The 26200-nt window shown below is 47.5% G+C and overlaps 1 protein-coding gene across 1 annotated transcript; it reads right to left on the bottom strand.

The window, feature by feature from the left end:
• Nucleotides 1-1822: 1822 nt before the first annotated feature.
• Gjb2 (gap junction protein beta 2) lies at nt 1823-7596 on the bottom strand. Its single transcript, XM_038310551.1, has 2 exons — nt 7345-7596; nt 1823-4005 (listed from the first exon to the last, which is right to left on the bottom strand). Exon 2 carries the CDS (start codon nt 3981-3983, stop codon nt 3303-3305), a length of 681 nt encoding a protein of 226 aa, XP_038166479.1. The 5' UTR covers nt 3984-4005; nt 7345-7596; the 3' UTR covers nt 1823-3302.
• Between the last annotated feature and the right edge of the window lie 18604 nt (nt 7597-26200).

Below are 26200 nucleotides of genomic sequence, written 5' to 3'. Positions count from 1 at the left end.
TTGGTTTTCTTGAGGTACGGAGCGACACAGCTGTCAGTTGTCTTTGCTACGGTGTGTGCACCCAGCCCGCCTTCCCCTCCTGGTGTGGCTGGTCTCTGAGGCCACCATGTCATGGCTTATTTCAGTGTCAGCATGCACTTTCCCAAGCATCCAGTTAATTGAGCTTTGCTGGAGACATTCCTAAGACGTCATTCACCATCTCCCTCGGGGTCTATTGAGTGGGAGAGACGATGGTAATATCACACTCCTGTCCTATGGGGAGGACAGCGTCTATGAAAATCACCCCATTGATTTCCCCAGGCTTGGGAAGTATTTGAGAAGCCCACTATGAGGTGAGGAAACTGAGGCCGGGGGGGGGGGGGGGGGGGGGGGGGGGGAGAGCAGGGAGCTCCCTTCTATGGGCTGTGATCTTCTCAGCATGGGCAAGCTGCTCTCTGGTGAGTCATCTGGTTGGAAACCCTGCTACCTGAGGCAGCTTAGGCCCAGGAAACCAACAGAACCCCGCTGCCCCACTTACAGCAGGGGCCTGTCCCTCAGCAGGTGGCACCACGTTTCCTTTGTCAGTGAATGCCACACAGGCTGGGGGCATCGCCTCTGACCTTCAGAGCTCACTCACTTAGAGTGCTGCTCCTCACAGATGCATTTGCCCACTGGTATTTCAGGATAATCGTATTTCAAACATCGAGCTTTAATTTCCAAGCTTGTGGCCAGACCTCTGTCTGTCCTATGAAGTGGCTGCTCGTGGTTTGTAATTATTCAGGCCCCGTCTTTTAATGCCTTAAGAGTGATAATCTTCATAACGTGTGGGAGTGGAACTAGCCATTTAAAAAGCTGTGGGCTCTTTTAACAGGGTATGTACAGGGCACCCTGGCATGTGGGAGACTCTTCACGCCTGTTCTATCACTTGATTGGAAGTGGGATGAGTTTTATGCTTTTCAAGCTATGTGAAGAGTGTATGGTCCCCCATAAAAATATTATTGATGTTTAAAATGTCTTTGACAACCTCCAATAGGAAGCTTGTACCTTAAAGGACGGAAGTGTTGGTGCTCTCCAGGGGAGAGCTGCTTGTAGGCAGTCACTTATCTGGGACAGGCTTGCCTGACAAGGTATGTCCCATGGGAACAGACACTGAGGAGACATAAAGCTGTCTCATGGGCCACCTCTTTAGACACAAAGGACATCTTAGGAAAGTTCCACAGAGGATGGTTCTCATGCTGCGGACTTCACCGTGGATGCTATTTTAATTTTTAAACATGAAGAGTGCTATTTATTTATTTTTGTGGTGCTGGTACTAAAATCTGGGGACTATACACGGGAGACAGGTGCTTTAGTGACAACTACACACTGAGCCCAAGAACCTCTTAAACTGGATTCTTCTGGTTCTTCTGGACTGATCCTGTCCCTGGGGCTTAGCATTTTGCAGGCTCTGTTCTAACTCCCACCCCTTGCCGTCCTTAGCATGGGTTTCACTGAGCCCCTCAGAGCTGCAGAGGATTTGAGCTGCAGTGCTCTCTCTCCATCTTTACCAGTTTTTCAAGCCACGGGGAGTTTCCTGTAACTAGGCAGAAGGACCCCAGGACAGTGGGTGGGTAAGCTGTGAACACACTCAGGGGATACTGCAAAATATAAACTATGAAATGTCTGGATACACAAATTACTATAGCTGGGCATGGAGGTGTGCACCTTTAATCTCAGCACTTAGGAGTCAGGGCAGGTGGAGCTTCGTGTTCTAGGCCAGCCAGGGAGACACAGTGAGACCCTGTTTCAAAGATAAAACACAGCACCCGCCCCCCCCCCCAAAAAAACAAAGAAAGACTTACTATTGATTGTTAAAATTTGGTATTCTGTTAAAAACCTTATTTAATTTTAAAGTATACAAAATAATCATATTTTAATAAATGACATTTAAGAGTTTACAAAATTACTTTAGTGACAAGCATGAAACCACAACTCTTATTTATTGTTACAAAATGTCTTCCCAGTGCCATTCTTGGTAGTAAGAATGTCCCCTGTTGGAGCTGTTAAGAGCCATCTTGTGGGAAACACATTAAGTATAATGGCCATGCTAAGGTTCAACTTGCCCTAGAAGAGTAACATAGTGACCTAAACTCTAGTTCCTAGTCTTTCCAGATAGCCATACTTCTGTTTCAGCTAAGAAAGCCAATGCTGAAGAGGGTAGCAAACAGACTTCCAAAGTAGAAGAATTCAGCTTCAGTCAACAGAATTTAGAGCCTAGAAGTTCCATTGGTTCTTTGAAAATAGTTACACCCCCCTGCCTCCACCCCATTTTGTTTCTGCACCATTAAATTATACCATGGCAGTGAAATTCCCAAGCCAACTCATGAAGTCAATGTCTCCTGCTGCTGGCATCCCACAGCTAGAGCAGGCAAATGTCAGGAGGGAGGGAGGGGCTAGGAGAGGCTCAGAGCGGGTGGCAGTGGTTGGCATATCCTATCTGTCTCTTATGCAAAACGACACTTGGGCTTTTTAAGCGAGGCCTCTTCTGGTCAGAAGCCAGCACGAAAGCTTTCAGTTTGTCTCATGTGAGACAGGTTGGGAGTCTGCTGCCCTGTATTCAACACACTGAAGATGAATACCGTAGATGGCCTCTCAGCCACACCGCAGACTTCCCATAACCAAAAGACCAACGTTTTAAAGACCTTGTGAGATCTGGTTACACGTTCATATCACAAACTGAACCTTTGAAATAGGAGGAATGTATAATGGTCTCCAGATCATTTTGAGAACAAAGGAACCTATCTTATTTTAAAGTTTTTGTTTTTTTTTTTTTAAAAAAAGTACACAGGGCTTGAAGCATTAAATAACTTTGTCCACTATTGCAGACTTAAACTATCAAAGCAAATGACAGAGTGGAAGATTATTTACCATTAACTGGGGGCAACTTGGGGAAGGGAGCCTTAAGCAAGGCACAGTGAACTTTCTGGGCACCTTCCTTGGGACTGGGCTCGTCTCTCCTGTCCTCTGAGGAAGACAGACAGTGTGAGATCTTTTGTTTAAACTGTGAATGTGTCCTACCAGAATAGTCGCTACCAGCACGGGGTCTCAGTGGAACTAACTTTAGAACCGACTAATGCAGGCATAGAATTGGGCCTTTGTTTGGATGGAGCTTTGGGGGAAGGGAGCCCCATAGAGGCCTCTGGAGTTTCATGCGAGGCCTATGGGGACTTTAGATGGTGGCATTTAAGTTTGTCTTGGGAAATGCTGGTGGCTGAGCTCTGACAGCTAAGCACAGGCTGCCTCATCTTTTTGCTCAATCTTGGCTCCAGCAGCCAGGGAATACATTAAACTTGTCTTTTTGACTTTCCTGAACAATATCTAATGAACAAATAGCACAATTCTGTGATATTTAGCAGGATGCAAATTCCAGACACTGCGATCATGAAGACCGTGAAGACGGTCTTTTCCGTGGGCCTGGAAATGAAGCAGTCCACTGTATTGGGACAAGGCCAGGCATTGCATTTCACCAGACGCTGCATGAAGAAGCCATTATACATGATGTAAAAGACGTACATGAAGACAGCTTCGAAGATGACCCGGAAGAAGATGCTGGTGGTGTATGTCCACCACAGGGACCCTTCGATACGGACCTTCTGGGTTTTGATCTCTTCGATGTCCTTAAACTCATTCTTTATCTCTCCCTTCATGAACTTCCGTTTCTTTTCATGTCTCCTGTACGCCACATGCATGGCTACCAGGAGGGCTGGTGTGGACACGAAGATCAGCTGCAGGGCCCAGAGTCGGATGTGGGAGATGGGGAAGTAGTGGTCGTAGCACACGTTCTTGCAGCCAGGCTGGAGCGTGTTGCAGATAAAATCGGCTTGCTCATCTCCCCACACTTCTTTGGCAGCCACCACGAGGATCATGATGCGGAAAATGAACAGGACGGTCAGCCAGATTTTCCCGATGCTGGTGGAGTGTTTGTTGACACCCCCGAGGATACTCTGTAGCGTGCCCCAATCCATCTTGTCCTCTGGGTAGGTAGCACTACAAACGACAAATGAACACAAGACAGGAATCACTCACTGGCCTGGTCAGGTCCTAGCTCTGTTCTGGGTACAGTCTCCTCTAGGGTGGTGACAATACAACTTACTTTGCCATAGGGTTAAGGGTGTAGTTCCCAAACCATCTCCAACATGTTTCTGTGTGCTCTCTAGTATAGTTCTCTAAAACACACTTGTTCAACCGAGGGATTCACCCAGTCTTTAGCACGTAACCAAGATGTGGGTACAGGGGTGCATCAAAGCAAAGTACTTGTTAGTCTAAAGGGAAAACTGTGTTCTGGCTAAGTTCACCTCACAGGTTCCTTTCTCTGTACAGGTCACTCAGCAGTCTGTGTTGGCAGCCCGAGCTTTGCAGTGATAATTAAGAGCTTGGACCAACTTCATCTCAAGGGGCACAGCTGCCCAGTTCAGATGACAGGATTTGTGAAATTCCACATGACCCAGTGCTGAAGCCAGTTCTTTAAAATATTTGAATATGCATGGGTTTGGGAGGCAAGGTGATAATGTCATTCCTAATGGTTACACTTGAAGTTGAGATTCCTCAACTTAACCTCCCACTACAAACCTTGCTTCCATCTTCTGTGTAAGAGGATTAGGGTGAAAAACAAAAGTCTTTGTGCTTAGGTTTTTTACAAGCAGGTTGGTGACTCCGTTGTCAGGTTGGAACTGTTTGGTTAGTGTTCCGTACTGTTGTGATACATGTGGCAAGTGAGCTTTGCTACTGTGGACCCTGGTTTTAACTTGGATGTGATTCTAAAATAAATAATTATGAAAATGGCAGGAAATTTAGTTCAGCGGTTCCCCAGCTACAGGTCCAAGGACCTCACCATCAGCTCAGAAGCAAAACTGCCTTGGGTGACACGGTGTGTATTAACTCTGTTCTGGAAGAAGGGATGAGCTTCTGTTTCATCCCAGGGAAGGGACCGTCCTCACTGATTCATGGCTCCACCCTGCCTGTCACAATCAACCCCTCTTCTGACAAGATCCCACCCTCCCACTGTCCTGATGAGTCACTTGCTTTCCACCCCTTCCAAACTGTAATGAACCCTCTTGCTCTTACTTAAAAGCATCCCTGCCCTCCTGCTGTAGGCAGGTTACATCCTGTCTCCCCCAAGCCGGCTCAGGGTGAAAGTCCCACTTGCTGCTGCAGAACACCAAGGTCTTCATGGGACCCACTCAACTGTGCATTGGTCAGAGGAGCTGACACACACCGGGGAGACATCGAGTCCTAGCCAACTGGGAAAGTGGAAACACCACAGGAAGAAACAGTGGCTGAGCAGGTTGAGCCCTGACCCATTTATACCCAGACTGTTCCCAGTCCCTTAGGGAAGCTGGTTGCTCTTTGAACAGTCTCACAGCTCCATGTAGTCTGTCCCCAACAAGCAAAAGTATTGAAAGGAACAGTGTTCTGAGTCTAACAAAACAATCAGATTGGAATTAGACCTCTTCTGCTCCTCATGTCTACTCTCTGACTCGAGATCAGGACGCCGACTGAAATAAACATCCACACACCTGACCCAAAATACAGAACTCAAGGGTGAGTGGGACAAGGACCTTTGCCTGCCTATAGCATCCACAGACTAGCCCAGTTATTACCAGTGGAGAAACATGAACTTCAGAGTAAAATCTTTAATTGTTTATAAAATCACTTTAAAGTATTTGTTAAGTTTGAGTTTGCTGTGGTACTCAGGTTGGCTTCTAATTCCACGAAACTGAGGTTAGTACTCATCTATAATCCCAGAATTCTGGAGGCTGAGGCAGGAGGATTTGGCTACCTTAAGGAAAACTTGGGTTGCAGCGGAAGTTCCTGCCTCAAAAAACAAACAAGCAAAAAGCAAAAGCAAACAAACAAAAAACACCAAAAGAGAGAAAAACAAAACAAAACCAAATTAAAAAAACAAAAAAACAAAATAAAATCAGGGAAAAAGGTTCTGAACAAACAAGACCAGGAAAAAACACCGCGAGAAAAACAAGTTGCTGGGTCATCGGTGTGGACCCTGGCACATCTGGTTGAAGCTGCTTGTTTTAGTGGCCCTTCCAAGACAGGGGAGAGGTTAAAATTTGATCTCACAAAAGGGCTTGCAGTACTAGACAGCAGGGTGAAATTGTCAATATTTAACTGTGGTGTAGGAGGTGATCTCCTGGCCTCTGACTAGGGAGGTCACAGGCAGGTCCCCACTTGGCCTGGGTCACCTGCAGATTGCCTGGAGCACTGTCAGAGTGTGGGGGACTGTCAATCCTTAACTCCTGAAAAGGGGAAGCTAAGCTTCTCCTTATTTATAATCTGTATTATATTTATAGGAGAGACCCTTATTTGCTTTGAAGGGTACTTTGGGGAGCTGGCGGAACACCTCCAGATGTTGTCCCCACCTCAGCCTCCACCCTTCTCACAATCTAACTAACTTAGCCCATAGTTTCCAAAGGAATCCAGGGTAAATGGAGCCAGGGCTGTGCCAGGCTTCTCAGGACAGTCCCAGAGACCTGGGCAACTCGCCCCATTTAGGCTTATGCTCCCTTCCAGTGAGGCAGCACCGAGGGGCTGATGCAAGAGTCCCAATGGACACGTTTCTCAGCAGCACACATCTGCGAGTCTGTGTCGGACGCTCCCGCTTAGCTGCAGAGCCCCACCTGAACGCAAGCCCTTAAAAAGCTTTTAAGAAAAACGAGAAGCAATCAAAGTCACCAGTCAAGTGCAGGCTGGGGTCCCCTAGCCCACGGGAGCGGCTACGGACGCTCGTTTTGGGCGGTTGCCCGCGTCACCCCAGTGCTTTAGGTGGTAAAGGTTAGTGTCTTCCCACGGAGGCCTCCAGCTTAAACAAATGAAACGGAGTTTTCCTGCTAAGCTTTCGATTAGTTAAAAACTTTCAATGGCGGCAGACAACGCAGCCAGGAGGCCTCGGGGGAAATTCTAGCAAAGGACCACAGGCAACACGTCGCAGTCGCGCATGGAACGGCCTGGCCCCCGCGTCCCTCCCCGCCCCGCGTGGTGCAAGACCTCCCGGCTCAGGCAGTGCTGACGCTTCCTGCCCTGTGCGCTGCACCGAGCGCTGCGAGAGCAGCCGGATCCAATCCCGAGCCCGGCCAGCCGCTCCAGCGGCAGAAACGCGATCGTGACTCGGGTCCCTATCCGCCCGTGGTGATGACCCGCGGGAACGGCGCAGGGCGTTCGGGCCTCGGTTTCCCAGGACCTCGGCGACCCACACCCCATCTCGCATCTCACGCGTCCCTACTGGCCTAGACTCGAGCTCCAGACGCCGCGGGGCGTCGCGATCAAGCGCGGGCCACACCGCTGGAACTCCGAGGCGCGGATAAGCTGTCGCACCTGTGTCCCGAGGAGCGCGCGGCGCTGGGTGGCGAGAGGCGGCGAGGCGCTGTTGCCTGGGAGGAGCAGGTCCTGCGAGGGTCTCGGGCCGGTCCTGGGTTGGTCCGGAGTGGGTCGCGGGCTGAACCGGAGCTGGTCGCCGCTGGTCTCGGCGGAGGCTGCGCTCTGTAGGCGGGAGCGCCGCCGGCTGGCTGCGAGTTGGGAGAGCCGAGCGCGCAGAGCGCCGCGATCCTGGACACCTGTCGGCCGCCGCTCCTTTTAACCGCACCCCTCACCCCGCCTCTCTCACCCGGAGCGATTGAGAAAGTTGCAGAGGAGGCGGCTCCGAGCAGCCCGCCACCCCCAGCGCCGCGGGCGGGGCTCTCCGGGCACCCAGAGCGGTCGGGGCCCGGGAGCCGCAGGTTCTCCACGAGCCCCAGCCCCAGAACCCCTCCCCCATCCCAGCGTTCCAGACTTTCCCAGTGCCACGTCCTGAACGGAGCCTGCAGACCCCGCGTCACCACCCAGGACCTAGGTCGCAAAGCTGCAAGCCCCGGCTACTGGTTTTTGGGGGGATTGGGTGGTGTTGAAAGACAGTTGATGATGTCGTTATTACTACTCTCATAGTGGGAACGTGTTATTGTGTTTGACACTTCACTGTACTATGAATATATTTATACTAAATATGTTATATTTATTTATATTAAATATAAATAAATATGTTATATTTATTTATATTAAATATAAATCTTTTATCTATACTTTTATTTATACTATAAATAAATTTTATTATTAAATATAAATATATATTAGAAAAAGTGGCATTCCGAGGACGTGCAACTCTGTGTAGGCCCGCAGCTTCCAGTGGCACACGAGGCTCCTCTCCCATAGGGGACCCGCAGCACAGCAAGCATCTGGAATTTGTGTTTAAAGTAGACTCACAGGGGGCGCCAATAAGGCTGGCCAAATTCTGGCTTCTATTTCCCTGAATTCCCGATATAATTTGATCGCTTTGTACAGTGTGCCAGTGGCTAGGCCAGGGGGGTGTAGAGGTGAGTCTCCAAGACTGGCCTAGAAGTCTCAGCCTGGCCCGGAAGTGGACGCGTCCCAGCCTCTGGAGGGTGCTGTGTTTTCTTTTCCACACCTGAGGTCATTGCAAGGAAGGGTCGTCCAGAATCTGCAGGAAGGAAAGAGAGGCAGGCAAGCCCGTCCCTCTAGGAGTCCAGGCTGCTGGGAAGACTCTGGGCAGCCTGGGTCTACACCTCAGTTCTCCCCTGGCCAAGCTGGATGCGGATTGTGAGGTCTGTGTTCACCGTTGCTTGTCTCTCTGCATAGTTCTGAGAGGCAAATGAAGCAAAGTGGACATTCACAAAGCTTCAGATAAGGGCAGGCTGTGCTGGGGACACGTAGGCCAACTTCAACCTGATCAGTTACCAGTGACCTGAGTCCTAGAGCAGCCAGGTTTGGGGTGTGAACCTCACGTCCTCAGAGTTTCCTCAGATCAGTTGTACATGACATTCTGACGAGGCCCATGTACTCTAAGGAATAGCAACCGTAGCTGAAGGAGCACACTCACTGCTGTGGGTCTTTGACAGGCAGACGATGGGTTTACCCCGAGGGTCCTACTCCCCTCTCCCCACCTGTAAGTCTTAACCTAACAGGGAGTGTCTGTACTGAGGAGACAAAACCCTAGGAACCCCGCATCCTCTGACTGCTTTTCTGAGAGAGGTGCTGAATTGGCTTGTGAAGATGACTGGCCAATCCAGCTGGGGTGGGACAACTCCCTTGGCCTGAGCACAGCTAGATGGGAAGCCAAGAGGTGATGAGGTGGTGGCAGCTGGCAGGGGTGGAAGGGTGTCTGTACCTTCTCATGGGGAGCAGTTTTCAGTCCAGAGGAGCTCTTGTTCAGTGAGAATGAGAGGAGTCTAGAACCACTGTAGGAAGCTAGCTGGTAAAAAAGATAAGCCGGAGATGAGAACTGACTCACTTTCCCCATTGAGCAGTTTCTCCTGTGGGTTTGGTGTCTACGTTATGATTACAGGGTCAGCTTCTAGTTCCTTAGCTTGCTTCTGCAGATTTGCACAATGGCTCTGTTTTGGCTGAAGTCACAGTCGCTGAGACTATTAGGATTTATACTTCATCTCTAAAGTCCCCACAGAGAACTCAGCTCTTGGTTTATTTTGTTTCATCCAGTTTCTCTTGTTTCTTTGTGTTATGTTTTCTTCCCAACTGGACCAGAGGCTCCTCTAGGGCAGAGAATGCTAAATTTATTTGTGTATGTGCATGCTCCAGAAGAGGGAGAGTAGGGAAGAGGAGAGGAGGGGGGGGGGGAGAGAGGGGAGGCTAGAAAAAAGAGCCTGGACAGGTTTGGCTGAGATTATCTCTGAATGAAGCTAGATGTGCATCTAATTAATGTATAATACAAATGAATTGTGTACCCCCCCTCCCATGGCAAGCATTGCTTTGAAAAAGTGAGCATCGGAAATAATCCCTATTCTTCTCACCAAGGCTTCCATATTTTCCTGTTAGCATATGGGCCTGTGAGAAGCTCAGCCCCACGACATGGCGGGGAGGGAACAGGAGTTTACTGACCAGTGGCCAGCAAGTTCCTCTTCATCTCATTCATGTATAGAAACTAACCAGACAGAGGACAGTTTTTGACTTGGCTTTAAGCAGAATCCCATGATATCTTCTAAGTTGGTCTTGAATGAAGGGACAAGCAAGTCCAGAGGGGTGAGGGGTGAGGGGTGAAGGGTGAGGGGTGAGGAGAGGCCTATGAAGCAGCTATGCATGATTAGCCAGTGGGGAGCTCTGAGCACTGCACCTTGTCACGCTCATGTGTCAGGACAGGCGAGTGTCGCTCTTCTGTCTGGTTAGCACGGAGAATACGAACCCTAGCTTGCTGTCACTCAGCTGGACTTTGTTGATGTTGAAATGTGGCAAGGCTAGTGTTTAAGCTACTTGGTATTTTAATTCTACAGTTGCTTTCTGCAAATAAACTCCAAAGAACTCGCTACTGTGCAAGGAATCAGTGCAAGATAAATTGTACATCTTGCCATTTTGATGAATGACTGTTTGTCAGCTCCCTCCTGGGGCAGTATCTTGAATCCTGGGAAGAATGCTCTACACACACACACACACACACACACACACACACACACACACACGTACATCTCACATTTCTGACTTACAAAACAAATGAAGGTGATGGTAGAGAATGCTTCAGAACAAGAAAAAGCTTGTGAGTGTCTGGAGTCCCTGAACCACGACTTCACGAGTTTTTAGGCAAACTGGGCCCATCAGTCATCTCTGGGAGAGACATCAGCCCTTTGGGCTGCATGCTCCTTTCCTGAGTTTGTTATTGAAACATTAATCCTAGGAGCATGCTTAGTAAATCATATCCAGCTCTTCCCAAAAGAGCACTTGGAAACTGAAGGGCCTCTGGCTTCCCTGGACAGTCAATAACGACTTACATTTGATAATGTACCGTCACGGCAAGGGTGGCTCTTCTGGACCCTGCCAGTCTGTGTGGGCAATTAGTATATGGGACACGCTTTCACTGCGATTTCTGTTGTTGTTATTTTGTTTGTTTTGAGTCAACTTCTCCAGCCCAGGCTGGGCCTGGACTCCCTATCAGCCAGGAAGGCATGACTTAACCCCTCCGTCTCTGCGTCTTCAGGGCTGGCGTTACAGGACTGCATCTTCAAGCCTTGCTTCTTTATTCATCTCCGAGCCATGCCGTTCCCGTGCTTTCTAGAACGGATGAATCTGAAGTCCTTTAGGAGGAAAAAGCCAGCTTTTGTACAGCTGTTGTAGTCAGTGTAAAGACAGGAAGCGTTGCAGGCTTTTGACAGTTTAACCTCCTCCAAGTGAAGACATTTAAACCTCCAATTTTGAGCAGCGGCAGTCTGATGTAAGTGGTTCTGTTTTCCTTATTGTGTTAATGTTGGCACAGATGCTCCGGTGAAATCGAAGTACCCGTGTCTCAGCTGCGAGAGTGTGGCAGAAGAGGCCCAGCAGCATGGCTGGATGAGCCCAGACTCACTCACAAACACACCGCTGTGGCTCTTCTGTGGTTAATTAAGCAGACCATGGAAGAACTGCAAAGGTACTTCCAGACAGGTTTGGGTCAAAAGCACACACACGTTACTCTGAAATGAAACAACCTTTGCCTTTACATTTGCTGGCAAGTAGGAAACGTACCTTTCCGCCGAAATTTAAATTCTCCATGTTACAGTGACTAGTCAGCGTGGAAATTCTGCATCATCCCCAGAGGAGCCAATGAGATTTCTGTATTCTACTTTGTGTGACAACAGTGTTGTGCCCTACAGTATTTTGAATTGTTTTTGGAACAAGCTAGGGTGGGTGGGGGAGGAGGGAGGGCTCATGTGTTATTGTAGAACAAAATTATAGTCGGGGTTGATAATGGATTATTGATTCTTGATTGTTTGGATAGACAATAGCAATTCAGTGTTCTAAATTTAAGGCTTTGTTTCCCAAGGTCATGGTGCTGGTGTGTTCTGCAACCTGAAAACTCCCCCTTTCTAGGACTGGATATAAAGGATTTGGTTTGAGGATTAAGAATAGAGCTTTTGCATGTGGTAGCCATTCATTTAAACTTCTCCTTAAACTGAGAGGCATTTCCGCTTTGGGAGAAATATTCTTAAAAGAAAAGGGGAAAAGAAATCTCAGGGCCAGAGTAAAGACTCGAACACAAATGCTTGTAATACCCAGAATGCTCAGTAGATGGCACTAAAAAGACTCACTCGGAAACCCTGAACTCTGAGAACATTTTACATTTATTTTTCCCTAGTGTTGTTGGTCCTGCGTAGATGGGGAAATAAATTTATTTCTTCCTAACCCCTCCTCTTCCCTATTCCTCCCCCTCTTCTTCCTTACGCAGACATGAAAAAATTAAAAAGAGACTATCAGAACACCTTGCTCTTAACAAGGGTAAGCAATACTCTGTGAGATGTTTGCGCATGCAGACTCCCAGATCCAGTGTAAAGTGCTTTTTTTTTTTTTTTTTTTTTTTTTTGCTGTCAGTATCTGCCACAAGCAAATGTGGAAAGGCACTGTTCTGTTCCATTTCCAGGGACACAAGATATATCACAGTAACTGCAAATGAGACAGACTTATAACACAGAGGAGAGACCTGGAGGCTCCAGATGTCACCTCCCACCTCGACTGTGCCTTAAGTTCACAGCTGGCAATCCCAACAGGCCCCTAGAAGGCAAGATGTGCTGTGGGTGGGCAGCCTAAGGACTTTCTTCAGGTCGGAAAAAGATATCTGGTCTACCACTAGGCCTCTTTCCCCAGGACTCCCTATTCTGTGCTGAGAGACGGCAACATGTGGCTAGGTCTTTCTCTCCTCGACCCCCATATGTATGTATGTATGTATGTATGTATGTATGTATGTATGTATGTATGTATTTGTGACAAGATTGACCTGGTGCTTGCTAGGTAGACCAGGCTGGCCTAGAACTAGCAGAGACCCTGCCTTTGCTTTCTCATGCTGAGATTAAAGGTGTGTGTCACCATGCCCAGACTTTAGGTCTTTTACTCAATAAAAGTTTGTCTTAAAAGTTTAAGTAGTGCTTTTGATAAATAGCATTGTCACCTGCCAGACAGTTTAGTGGATTTATGTATGTAAAGATCTACATGGAAGCATGTGCATACATATGGTGTGGGCAAGTGTGTATATGCACATTCATGTGAGAGTTGTGTGTGTGTGTGTGCGTGTGTATGTGTATGTGTGTGCGTGTGCATGTGTGTGTGTAGGCATACATGTGGCACAGCTGTGTGGGCAGAGGGACAGCCAGAGGGTTCAGTCCTTGCCTTCTACTATGTTGAGGCAGGCTAGCTGCTCAGCAGCCTCCAGCAATTCTCTTGTCTGCTTCCTTCATGCTGTGGGAGCAATGGGCTTTCATAAGTTCTGGGGACTCAAAGTCGGGTCCTTATGCTCACACAGAAAGTGCTTTACCCACTGGACCGTCTTCCCAACCCCTTCTTGGAGACGTTCAACGTCCAAGTTTGCACTGGATAATTGGGCTCTGGGAAGAGAGAGCAAGTGTTGACCCTTTGTGTCGTCTCCTGGATGTGAAATGGATGTGTTGGTGAAATTTGGAGAATTAGGTGCTGGCGGTGGTGATGCGGGGCTCCTGTGTGCATGTAGCTTACATACATGAAGATGGTGCCAAGCAGTGGGCAGAGTCTTGGTATTACTGTTAGATGGGACCATTCCATGATAGTAGCCCAGGCTACTCGGCTGCTTGACTTTTGATTTTGATTTTGTGTTTTCAGATGGGGTCTCTCTATGTAGCACTGGATGTTCAGGAACTTTCTGTGTAGACCAGGGTGGCCTAGAAGTCACAGAAATTCTCTTGCTTTTGCCTCCCAAGGGCTGGGATTAAAGGCATGCACCATCATGACTGGCCTCTGCTAGGCTTTTAAAAGAAGTTTTTGTGCTTATGATTTATTGAAGGAAACAATGTTGCAGATGTAAACTGGCTAAATTTAGATTGTATAAGTGACACACAGGAACACAAACACACACGAAGGAAGCAATATCTGGTTGTAAACTGCTGTAGGTTAGTGAGCCAATCATTTGAGCACAGCTGGGTATTCCCACGTGTGTAGATGCATCACACTTACCCCATTGCAGAAGCCCATGGAGAAGGTTTCTTCTTTCTTGCTTGATTTCTTGCTTTTTTCCTAAGATGAGTCCTTGTTATGGTATCCCTGACTGCCTGGAACTCACCGTGTAGACCAGGCTAACCCTGAACTTTACAGTGCCTCCCACCCCAGCTTCTGCCTCCCAAATCCTGGGATAATAAACATGTGTTACCAGTCTAGCCGAAAAAGTACTTTTGAGTCCTTTCAACAGAAGTAGAAACAAAGTTGAGAATAGAAGTGGAAACAAAGTTGAGAATCCAAGAGCTGGGCGGGGTGGATGGCTTGGTTAGCAGAATGTCCGGGAGAACACGAGGACCTGAGCTGGGACCCCCAGCACCCAGTGGTGGTGGCAGTGGACAGCTGTAATTCCAGGGCATGGGTGAGGGGAGAAGGTGAATCCTCAAGCTCATTGGCTAGCCAGTCTCACTGAATTGACGATCCAGCTTTCTCTGCCCGTCTCTCTCTGCTTCCTGGCCCCCAAGAAGTGACCTGGTTTGGTGCTCATTGCCATAATGCTCTGTTTGCAATGCAGTCAACTTGTGAAGACCTCCCAAACTCCTCTCCCTTCCCTCAGGATCCATGACAGTTAATGACTGATGGAGAGAGAGGGAGAGACATTTTCTTTAGGGGAACAGCTATTGGTAAGTTTCCTATGTTCCTGTGACTGACAAACCCTTATAAATATTCCTGTAAGTAACTCTAATGAAGTTAATTTCTTCATACATGCAAGCAGCAACAATTACAACAACAACAACCCCTCTCCAAAGCAAAAACACCAAAAACCTGAAAGTGGAAGGAAGACTAGTGGGTGTGAGACAGGAACAAGAAGAAGGTAAGGGGTGTGTAAATGTTCTCAACATATACAATATACAAAATCATACTTAGTCGCAGTGTTACGCATAATTTATATATGCTGATAAAACCTTAGAAAGCTACCCAAAACAACTCTTTTGAAACCATGAGCCCAGAAACACTTCCTCCCTGCAAACTGTTTCTCTCAGGTATTTTGTCACAGCAACAGAAACCCGACGCAAATGCAATGGTGACATCTCCCAGTTCACAGGAAAAGTGGCAGTTGGTATCTGACTGAGAAACAGACAACTTGAAGGTGCTTGAATTTCGGAACTGTGTTAGAGCTGACTGCGAGGGAAGTATCAAGCAATGTTTAGTCTGTCTCAACTGCTTTCTTGTTCAAGCACGGATGAGGCAAAAGCGATAAATCACTCCACGGAGTGTGTGTAGGATGGAATAGTGAGCTTGGCTAGGAGCCCCAGGGTCCTTGTTTGCTTCAGGCTTCTGTGATGCCTTCACATTATCACTTTGACTCAGCCTCAACTTGACCTTCGTCTTGAAATCTGACTGCTCAGGTTCCTGTTCTAATACCTGGCAGAAAGAAAAGAACTTGTGTTCACTGGAACCAAAAAGCAGAACACCCTGGAGATGTTTTATATGCAATATCCATCATTTGGTGAAAGACTGAAAGGTGTTTAAAGAAGCCAGAAAAATGAAACCCACAATCAAGAGGAAACACAGTCAGTAGAAGTAGATCCACAGATGCATGGAAATTAAAAGGGTGGAAAATGAGGATAATATCAAATCCAAATCAAAGGGAAGCTGGAGTGCTGGATTAGTAAAACACAGCCCAAAGTAAGATGGATAGAACTGAAAAGGTACTGCAGATGGACAAAGGGCCGTTTCATCAAGAAGACCCCCATCCTGAGCGGATTCACTGCGTAGCAGAGTTGTAAAACACTAGCAGCAAAACTGAAAATACCAAAGGAGAAAAATGACAAATCTGAGTTCATAGACTAACAGAATTAATAGAAAACGTTCACAAAAATTACTAAGGACATAGAATATCTAAACCCTATCAACTAACACGACCTCACTTATATTTGTGGAACATTGTGAGTGCCACTCTCGGAAGCCTATCTATGCATAGTGTCTCCCACAAACTCCATCTGTCCTCCTCCAAAGTTCTGAATCATAAACAAATTTAAATAAATTATAAGGAAGGGAAGCCATATAGATTTGCTTAGACCCAAATTAGATAATTATGTGTCTAGAAGTTACCAAATATTTGGGTAAGAAACAATACATGAATAAAAGAAATAATTATAAGAGAAATTTAAAGTTTTTTACTTTATTTTGTTTTGAGTCAAGACCTCCCTGTGTTGCACAGACTGGCCTTGAGATTGGAATTCTTTGCTTCCCTCTACAGAATAGCTGAGATTAATGTTTCAAATGCATAAAAGTAAAAAAGGGGATAAAAAATTTGGGGGTGCACTTTAACTAATGCAGAGAGATAAAATGTTGCCTTACATGTATGTATCTAAAAAAAGAAGAACGGTGGTCGCCTACATTTCTACCTTAAGAAATTTCACACAAAGAACGAGTGAAACTCAATGTTGATATAGACAGGAAGTAAAGATAAAAGTGTTTAAATTGAGGTCACAGAATCAAAAGGGGTATGTGTTGTCTGTATAGGAAAGAAGAATGGACTTTTGATATCGGACCAGGAGTTAGTGGCAAGCACTCAGACTGGGAAAGAAAGTGTCCTTGGGCTTCTCTGAGTCACCTGGCAGGTTGCTTTCAGTGTTCATCTGCCTTCTTCACCAGGCCAGGACACTGGGATGTGGTATTTAACAAATTTAAACAGCACCTTGGAAGGTCTTCCTCGGGAAAACCAGGGCATGCTGGCTACAACTTTCCCCACATTCCATCCCTCATCAGTCTTTAGTTCTTCCCCTTGTCACTTGATGGCCATCGGCAGCTTGGCCACTTGTATCTGCTCTTCAGGAGTTGAGGTTGTACACATTATCCATGTAGGGTAGATAGATGATACCTGGAGCAACATTGTGGTAGGCACTTGAGCAAAAGTTACCTTGGTGTAACAGGGGCGCCGGGCGGTGTGGCAGGGCCGGATATCCTGGTGAGAAGGAGGCACCTGCGCTCTCTCCCTGCCTCTGTCCACACCTCAGCGGGACAGGACTAACTTCTGGTTAAGACACGGAGCAAATAGGGACACTCGGGGTTCTTGTCTGGTGATGAGTTTGGCTCCTGACCTTATGTGGGAGATAAAGGGAGAACATTCTGAAAGAAAGAGAAAGAAGATAGCCCTAAAAACAAAGCAGGCTGCTGGCAGGTAAGCCATGAGGGCCAGGGCAACAAAGGACACAGAATGGGGTAAGATAAATAGCCGAGGAGAAAGGAGGCCCAGGCGTAGCTTCGCTCTGGAAGAAAGTGATGGCCCCATGTAGGGTGTTTGAAAGAACTTCCTGATCGCTGGAAGTCAATCATCAGCCTAATGCTGGTGACATACATTCTTGGTGGCCACATACCTCTCCCCAACCCCCCTCCCTGAAGGGGATAAATTGTGAGAGATCAAACTAATGTTTTGAGTCCATTGGGCTGTGAAGATCGGAATCACTTTACAGTGTTTAAGTCTAAACAGTTGTTTTTGTCACCCTGGGGCTGAACAAGACACATTTCCAGAGTGGACATTTCAGGGGGCTGCCGTTTCATAGAACTTACAGGAAACTGCAGGTGTCTGGGTCTGTTTAACACCCGCAGGAGGATGGACCCAGGGCTGTGAGATTAGAAATTCTGATCAGGAGATCTGGGAAGTTCTGGCTTGTGTCTGATCCCGTGACTCTTGTGATTTGGTGACTGGACTCAGTGCCTGTGATCACCCCCCCCCCCAGTCACATGTTGATGTCCTAACAAAGTGAGGGTTTTAGGGGGTGGTAAGATGGAAAGGAATTTGCATCCTGTGCCCACCCCACCCCTCATGTGAGGACACAGGCACAAATCACTGAAGTAAGGGACGGCTCCTCACCAGAGACCAGTGGAAATCTGAGGGTGCCTTATCATGAACCACCTGGGTCTCCAAACTGTGAGGAACAAATCTTCACTGCCTTTAAACCTTGAAGTCTGTGGTGTTCTATTAGAGCGTCCCCAGACCAAGCCAGCACCATTGTAACAGAGCTGCCTTGGAGAACCCGTGGGACCACGACCCCTTCCTCCCACACAAAGTCACAAATCCCTGGTACACGGGTGAGAAGTTGTGACACATTTTTTAGCCAAGATTATCTCTGGTACTTGGGATGACTCAAAAACTAATGCTTTTGAGATGCGGTCTTGCTCTGTAGGCGAGGCTGGCCTCGAACCTGTTATCATTCTGTCAGTGCTGGGATTACAGGTTTGTGCACGGTATCACAACCAGCTCAGATGCCCACTCTTGACTAGTGTGGAGCATCTCTCTCCTGTGACTATTCAGAGGCTCCAGAAGGAACCCCCATTCCCTCTGGGTTTCTTCTCCCCTCTTTTCTCACCTAGCTTGTTCCAGAACTCACTATGTAGCCCAGTCCTAATACCGGCCTCAGCCTCCCAGGTGCTGGGATTCCAGACATGAGCCACATGCTCGGCTTCCCCTTCCCCTTTCCTGAGCATGGGATGTTCAATGGACACCTATGATCAGTCAGGAGAGACGCTCAAGGTGTATTCGTTTTTAAGTTTTTTCTTTTATTCAAAATAGATTGTTTTCATATAATATGTCCTGATCACGGTCTCCCATCCCTCCACTCCTCCCAGCTCCTCCCAGTTCCCCTTCCACCCCCTTTCTGTTTCTCACTAGAAAACAAACGGGCTTCTAAAGGATAAGGATAAAACAAAAGGATAAGATAAAACAAAACTAAAAAACTAACGCATCAGAACAGAACAAAACAAGCAGCAGGAAAAGGGCCCAAGAGAAGGCACAAGGGACAGATATAGATGCAGGGATCAACTCATTTACACTCTGGAGTCCCATAAAAACTCAAAACTGGAAGCCACATGTATATGCAAAGAACCCGTAGGGTGAAAAAAAGAGAAAAATAAGGTTATAAATAAAATAAGAAGTAAGTAAAGATTTTTTTTAAAAAATGAATCTTGAATAGGAGACTAGCCTCTCAGGAACACTGCAAAGAGTTATAAAAATTCCTTACAACACAGCTAGTGCTAACCCAAAATCAAAACCCCAAGTAAACCCCAAGTCCATAACTATACAAAATTATTAGGAAAAGTGAGAAAGGTTATTTCATTGCCTGTCTAACAAATCATATAAAGACAGTTTAGGCTGACAAGCATCTTCATGTTTCTGAGGATGGTGGACCATGGAGTCTTTGCTCCTGCATTATTATCTTTAAAGAGATTCCTGGCTGTCAGGCCTGGTTTCCCGCTGTGCTCTGCCCTTGGAATAGTTTCAAGGCATTCTTTTGCAGCACCAACTTTTTGCTCCCCCTTTCCCATTAAGAGAGCCTGAAAAGATCTTGGCCCGTCCTCCTCTGTTTGTCAATCAGCATTCACCTAGTACGTCTGGAGGGTGGGGGAAACCATGGCGACTGTGCTGCTGGCAGACGGAAGTTGTTTACTGGTCTTGGAGTCTATGGTAAGGAAGCTAATGAGCCTTCTTCCTTGCCCAATAGGCGGCCACAACGTTGGGAGCGAAAGCATTGGTATTCCAGGCGCAGATCGGTCCAACACGTGTTTATGGCTGCTCATTCTGTAAAGAGCATTTTGGGGGGACAAAGAGGAGGGCCCTCAAGTAGCAGGGAGAGCCCCAGAATGCGCACATAGCCTAGGAACATCCTGGAAGGAAGGATGGGGAGGTAGGAGCAGGCCCTCCTATGGCAGAGGAAAAACCTTCACAGCGCAGACTTTGAACTGGTCCAGAGGACAGGCTGAGAAGGGGGCAGGCAGGCAGGACATCCCAAGGACAGAAAGAGTTTTTTCAGTGCCCAGAGGCAAGAGTAAGTGGCTTCTGGAGACAGCAGAAGCAGGAGCACAGTGACTATGGGGGCCTGAAGGAGAGATCAGAGAGCATTGTACTGAGGACAGGGAGGCAGGAAAGCCAGCGATCCGAAACACCCGTGGGTGCAGACAAAGGCACTAACCCCCCCCACAAACTCCCAATGAACTAATTAGAAATAGTCTCAGAAAAGCCTGTTTCTAGTGACAGGACCCGGGAAAAAGGCTCCCTTGAGATACGGCAGTTTTACATACTACAGCGGAACCAGTTACTCCAGAAAAGCTCCCAGCCCAGCAGCCTAAGGTCAGAGGATCTGGGTGAAACCGTCCCGGGTGCTCTCTGCACCCTGAGTGTACCAGGGAAGCTCATGCACGAGCTTAGATTTTTGTCCCAGCTGGAACCCAGGCCTCTCTGCTCCACGGTCCCGGGTCAGTCTGGACTACGGGTGGGTTATCCTCCCTAATCCCTCCCCCCCATGTGCCATAGGAAGCTTGATGGGAGCTGGGATCTCCACCATGGTGCTGGTGGAGACCACAGGACGAGCTGGAACTCTAGTTCCATCTCAGCAGCACGGAGTCCCCAACCACTTTGGTTGTCCGTGGAGGCTAAGTGCAAAGTACACTGTCCCTCCAACGGACAGTGTGGAGGAGCCACCTGCCCTTGCCATCCAGAGTGATCTTGGAGAACACTGGCTAAAATAACAAATTTCAGTGAAATCCGCATGTGCTCCAAATGCCTTTGGGACGTTCTTGTCATACCAAGATCCAAAAGTTTTCAGCATAAATGGGGGAAAAAAATCAATAAGGCCTACATTCAATTTCTAGCACTCCTGTAAAAAGTCAGGCAATCCCAGGGCTGGGGAGGCAGAGACAAGTACATCTTTGGGGCTTGCTGAGTAGTCGGTGAGCTCCAGGTTCAATGAGAGACTCTGTCTAAAAATTAAGGGTGCACGCGCACACCCACATCACACACGCACCAAAGAATTGAAACAGCTGGAATGAAGATGCTTCAGTGAGCAATTACAAACATCCTTGAAGCAGGTGAAGAAACGCTCCGCAAAGAAATGGGCGAAGCAACTCATTGGTGGAGGGCGGGCCCCACGTGTTTGGTATGGTCCATTCAATCCCCAGCAGCAGTTGGGAAGCTCAGCGGAGGGCCCAGAAGCGCATGAATGAAAAGTTAGAGGACTGGGAGAGTAGAAAGTCTTCCATCTGAAAGGAGGGAGAATGCAGACTGGGAAAAAGCGCTCCAGGGACCTTCTTTAACCGTAAGCCATGCCCCCGTGTTTTTGTGTCAGAAGCAGGGCTGCAAAAGTTCAAGGGAAAACTATCTGCTGAAACCTTTTACAAGAGGCCTAAATTCAGAGCCATGAGGCAAAAGTTAAGCAGAATAAACCCAAAGAAATCATGCCAAGATATCATAATTAAACTTACCAAACTAAAGACCAAGAATCTTGAACAAACCAGGAGGGAAACCACTTCACAGGAGCGGGGCCGGGGGCAGGGCATGCAAACAGGGTTTCCTGTAAGAGGTGACAGGGGCACAAGCAGTAGCACTGTTTCCAACTCAATACACAATTCCGTTCTTAGGAAAAATGCCTTCGGGTGCCAGACAAGGTGGTGCACATTTGGAATTAGGAGGTAGAGGCAGAAACATGATGTTTGAGTCTAGCCTGGGCTATGTATGGAAACCTATGTAGAAAACAAAACCCTTTATGAATGAAGAGGTAGTGGAGACATATCAGTGGAGGTTTGCCATTAGCAGAGATGTCCTGAAAGAAGGTAAAGCAGGCCTGTGAGCAGAGCATATGCCTATAAATCTGGGCACCTCAGAGACTGGAGTGGGAGCACTCAGTTTGAGGCCAGTCTGGGCCATACAGCAAGATCTGGTTCAGCTTGGTCCACATAGCAAGGCCCTATCCTAAAAACAGCAAATAATGACCAAATGATGTTCTCCCCACAGGGAGTCTTCAATCATGGAAGCAAATATGTGGAGAAACGCTAAGGGCTCTCCTCGTGTTCTTTAAATTATGTTTGGTAGTTGAAACCAAGCATATAATGCCTTCTGACGTGGCTCTAAACGTAGAAGAGAGAAAAGAGGAATTGTCAGTGGGGAGGAGGACAGGAACGTGGTGGGAAGCAGTGCTTCTGTGTGTCACTCAGGCTGCTAAGATGCTGACACCGGTCACGCAGATGACGGGGCGTGTAGAGTAACTTACAAAGTGACTCAGAGATATACACAAAAGCACTAGATAAATCAAAACGAGAGTCTGGAAGCGCATAAGCAGACTGCAGGAAGGCTCAGATTGAAAAAGAAATAAAGACTGATGTAACAAAAGAAAAAAAATGTCAGGCTTCAGCCTTAAATATCAACCAGGTTATTGGGTATAACTGATTTAAGTCTGTTAATTAAAGATGGACTGATGGAATGAACTTTAAAATGTCCCAGTAGCATGCTATCTCTAAGACATGACTCCCACTTAGTGATGCAGGCGAGCTGAAAGTGAAGGGCAGAAAGGTCAGATTGTACAGACGTTAAAAAAAATGGCAGCACCAGCCGTGCTAATAAAGAACAAGGAGAATTCCCAGAGGAAGAGAGGGGTGTCGGAACGGGGCAAGAAGACTCCTGAATGTGTGCACACAGGATGTAACTGCAGACTATCGGATGTAAAGACCGCCCTGAAAAACAATTGTAACAGCTCTCAGGAGCAGGGAATGGGTCATTTTATGGCTTGCTTTCCTGTTTCCAAAAGATCCATAATAAGATAAAAATGAAATGATGTGTCTGGGGTCTCCCTCAGGGCTATCCAGAGAGAGGGAGAAGCAAGTGGGCGGTGTAGAGGAAGGTTAGCCAGCTGGAGGTCACATGTCACGTGGGCTCTGTTTTTCTTCTGGTTTGAGACAAGGACACACATAGCCCAGGGTGGCTTTTGTACTGTTGTGTAGCTGAGGATGACCTGGAACAGATCTTCTCACCTCCGTCTGTCTCTCCAGACCTGCAGACCTGAGCTGTGGGGTGGATTCGGCTCTGGACTTTGCAGACAGACCAGGGACCTGGTCTGAATCTTCCTCCCTGCTCATTATCACTGTGACCCTGGGCAAAGCTGCTGAACTTTTTACCCTGTAGGGCAAATACCAGATGCAGTAGATGCTACCTCCGAGGAAGAACTAAGGTGAGGGAAGGGAGGTTCTGAGCAGTCCCTTGGCGGGAAGAAAGAGACAGGAGGAAAAGTTAGAAGAAGAGAGAGGCATAGTTGCCAGCGGGCCAGCGTGTCAGAGTTCAGGAAATGGTTTAAGAGCTTTAGTAGACCAGCTGAGAAGCCCTTAGAGTTGGTGTTCAGAATGGCTTTGGTTTGATGGAGGGCGTGGGTGCAGATTCAATGCTGAGGAATAGGTTGAGGAAGAGGAATGAGAACAGTGGTAAAGGTGAGGGGAGGGGGGAAGGGAGATACAATGGCCTGAGGGGAGGGACTCTAAGGACAGGACAAGCAGAGAGGAAGGTGTTGACTGGTAGGGAGGGCTGTTTCCATCTCTGGGTTCTTGGGGACCATGTGCAAACTTATCTTTGCTATTCCACCGCCCTGCCAGGTGTGTCCTTAGAACACTCCAGGACAGCTGCGGGACCAGACAGCAGGTCTGTTTTTGATACTTGGTGGAAGCCGAGCACTGTTTCCCATGGCAGCTGCGCTGCTCACATTCCCCAGCAATGCAGCGGTTCCAGGTTCTCCACTTCCTCTCTAGCACCTGTGGTTTTGATTTGCTATGTTGACACAGGCGACCTGAGAGATGTCAGGTGATGTCTTGTCATAGCTGTGACACATCAATGAAGGAAAATATGGGGTATGTATATTTATCATGTATATGTAGTAGAATACTATCAGCCTTAAAAGGAAAGCAACCCCATCTTATGCTACAACATGGACAAATCTGAAGAACGTTACACTCAGTGAAACAGAAGGACACATACCATGAAATCCCACTTTTATGAGGTGGCTAAAATAGTCTTATAGGACGAGGGTTGTATCCAAGGCTGGGGTGAGACCTGCGGAAACTATAGTTTAATGGTTATGAAGGTTCAGTGATCATAGACATTTTAGTTCTACTAGAGATTTATGGCACATTGTGTGCCTACAGTTAACAAGGTGATGATATAGCTGGGCAGTGGTGCCACATGCTTTTAATTCTGTACTTGGGAGACAGAGGCAGGTGGATCTTTGAGTGTGAGGATGGCCTGGTCTATAGCATGAGTTCCAGGATAGCCAGGACTACACAGTGTGATCAGACGTCTCTTTCTTGCCTTCCTGTTCCCAAATACCCTGTGGCGGCTTCCCAAATAATTGACTTGGAGGCTTAATAATACGTATAAATACTTGGTTGATAGCTCAGGCTTGTTACCAGCTAACTCTTACATTTAAATTAACCCATTTCTATTAATCTCTGTATTGCCAAGTGGCATGTCTTGCTTCCTGGCTGGCTGGCTGTTGTCTCCTGACTCTGCCCTCCTCCTTTCCATCATATTTAGTTTAGCCGCCCTGCCTATACGTCCTGTCTGCTACTGGCCAATCAGTGTTTTATTAAACCAATTCGGGTGACAAATTTTTACAGTGTACAAGAGGATTAGTTTACAGCAACACAGAGAAACCCCGTCTCAAACAAAACAAAACAAAACACACTCCCCAAAACCAAAAGCAACAAACAAACAACAAAACAAAACAAGGTGATATTGTGCCCTTCTGCATTTGTGCAGATGGTGGACCTCATGTTTGTTTTTTAAATTTCTCGCTATCTCTCTTTTTGCACAAAGATAATGGGACACCAGGAAATCTTTGGAAGACTAGATCGTGTATTACCTTGAATCGGTGATGGAATCCCAGGTATTTATAGAGTTCAAAGGACACAAAAGTAGACACATTAAATATATGCAGATCTGTGCATATCAATTATACATCAAAGCTGGGGAGAAAGGGAGGAAGAGGAGAGAAGAAGGAAGGGCCAGTCTGTCATGTGAGAGAAAGGTGGTCTCAAGAGCAAGGTAGGAAGCCCTTCTTCCATGCAGACTGGGATTGTGCCCAAGACTGCAGTGTCTGTCCCTGAAAAAAAACAGCCCTCTTCCATTCAAAAGAAAGGAATACCAGAGGGGAATCAGGACTTACACAAGCTCACTAGGTCTTATTCACAATGATGGGATGGTGGTGTTGTTTTGAAAGGTTGGTTCTTGTTTTCTATATCAGCACTAACTTGTTTATGGATAGAATACGTCTGGGATCTACTTTACCCCATGAGGAACCTGAGAATTACTCCTTTGTTCTTCTAGAGAGAGGCTCCAAAACAGGTCTTTTAGGAATTGGAGTGCCGTGTCAAGCCCTCCTATGTTTGTTTGTCATCGACTAGGTGACCTCCAGTTAATGCCATTAGTCATTTGGGATGGTGACCCGCTGAGCAGCGTGCTGACAAGCCCTTGCCAGAGAGGCTGTGTTTCATTATCCTCCAGAGCAACCGGCCTGCACAGACTCACCCACACCCACTGGGAGGCCTGCGTGTCCAATCTGGAAATCCCTGGGAGAAAGACATTTCCCCATCCCTGGGTGTGAGGTACCCGTGCTCAGTCACTGAGGACCAAAGGGCTCAGGTGACCAGTCCTACAAGGTCAGCTTCCTCTGAGGCTGCCACAGGCTGGGTGCGGTTGGAGAGCACTGCACATGGGTAGCTGGTGGGTGATGGTGAGGTGGCAGGAACTGTGGGAGGAGCCTATCGGAAGGCACTTAGGTCATGGGAGCACGCCTTCAGAAGGGATGGATTCGGGTCTTCTGGGAACCCCTAGAGGAGGTTGCGATAAGCTTATCGCAACCTGACACACCCCTGACTCACTGGCCCGCTTTCTGCCTTGTGTGTGATCCTCCCTCTCACACCCACTCCCCCCCACGAAGCTATCCTCCATGTTCTGATGGCCGAGAAGACCCTTACGAGTGCTCAGCAGATGCTAGAAACCTCCAACCTCCATGTCACCCAGTTTCTGGCATTTTGTTACATTATCACAAAATGGACCAAGATATTTGTATAGGACTTCCCTCCCCCACTTCTCTTTATAAGTATTTTGACACGAGGGTCTTAATATATAGCCCAGGCTAGCCAAAAACTCACTCACTATGTAGCCAATGCTGACCTTTTCTTGCCTCTGCTGCCTCCTAAGTGCTAGGATTACAGTTACCACCAAGGCTGAACTGACCATGAAGACATTTCCCAATTCCTACAAGAAGTACCTCTCTCCAAGCTGAGGGTGCTCACAGACAAGCATGCCTTTTGAAATCCAGGTACCTACACCCATAGCTACTGGTACCTCCTCAGCAAAAACCCATCACCTCTAGTGATGATGGTGGGGGCCTGGAGGAAACAGAAACTCACAGTGTACACAGGC

The sequence above is a fragment of the Arvicola amphibius genome, chromosome 13 (assembly GCF_903992535.2).
Source record: "Arvicola amphibius chromosome 13, mArvAmp1.2, whole genome shotgun sequence".
Taxonomy (NCBI): Eukaryota; Metazoa; Chordata; class Mammalia; order Rodentia; family Cricetidae; genus Arvicola; species Arvicola amphibius.
This window is presented reverse-complemented; position numbering and strand designations above follow the sequence as displayed.

Bases quoted from the DNA above. Each gene is read 5' to 3' on its own strand.
- Gjb2 (XM_038310551.1), bottom strand. From the start codon at position 3,983: ATGGATTGGGGCACGCTACAGAGTATCCTCGGGGGTGTCAACAAACAC.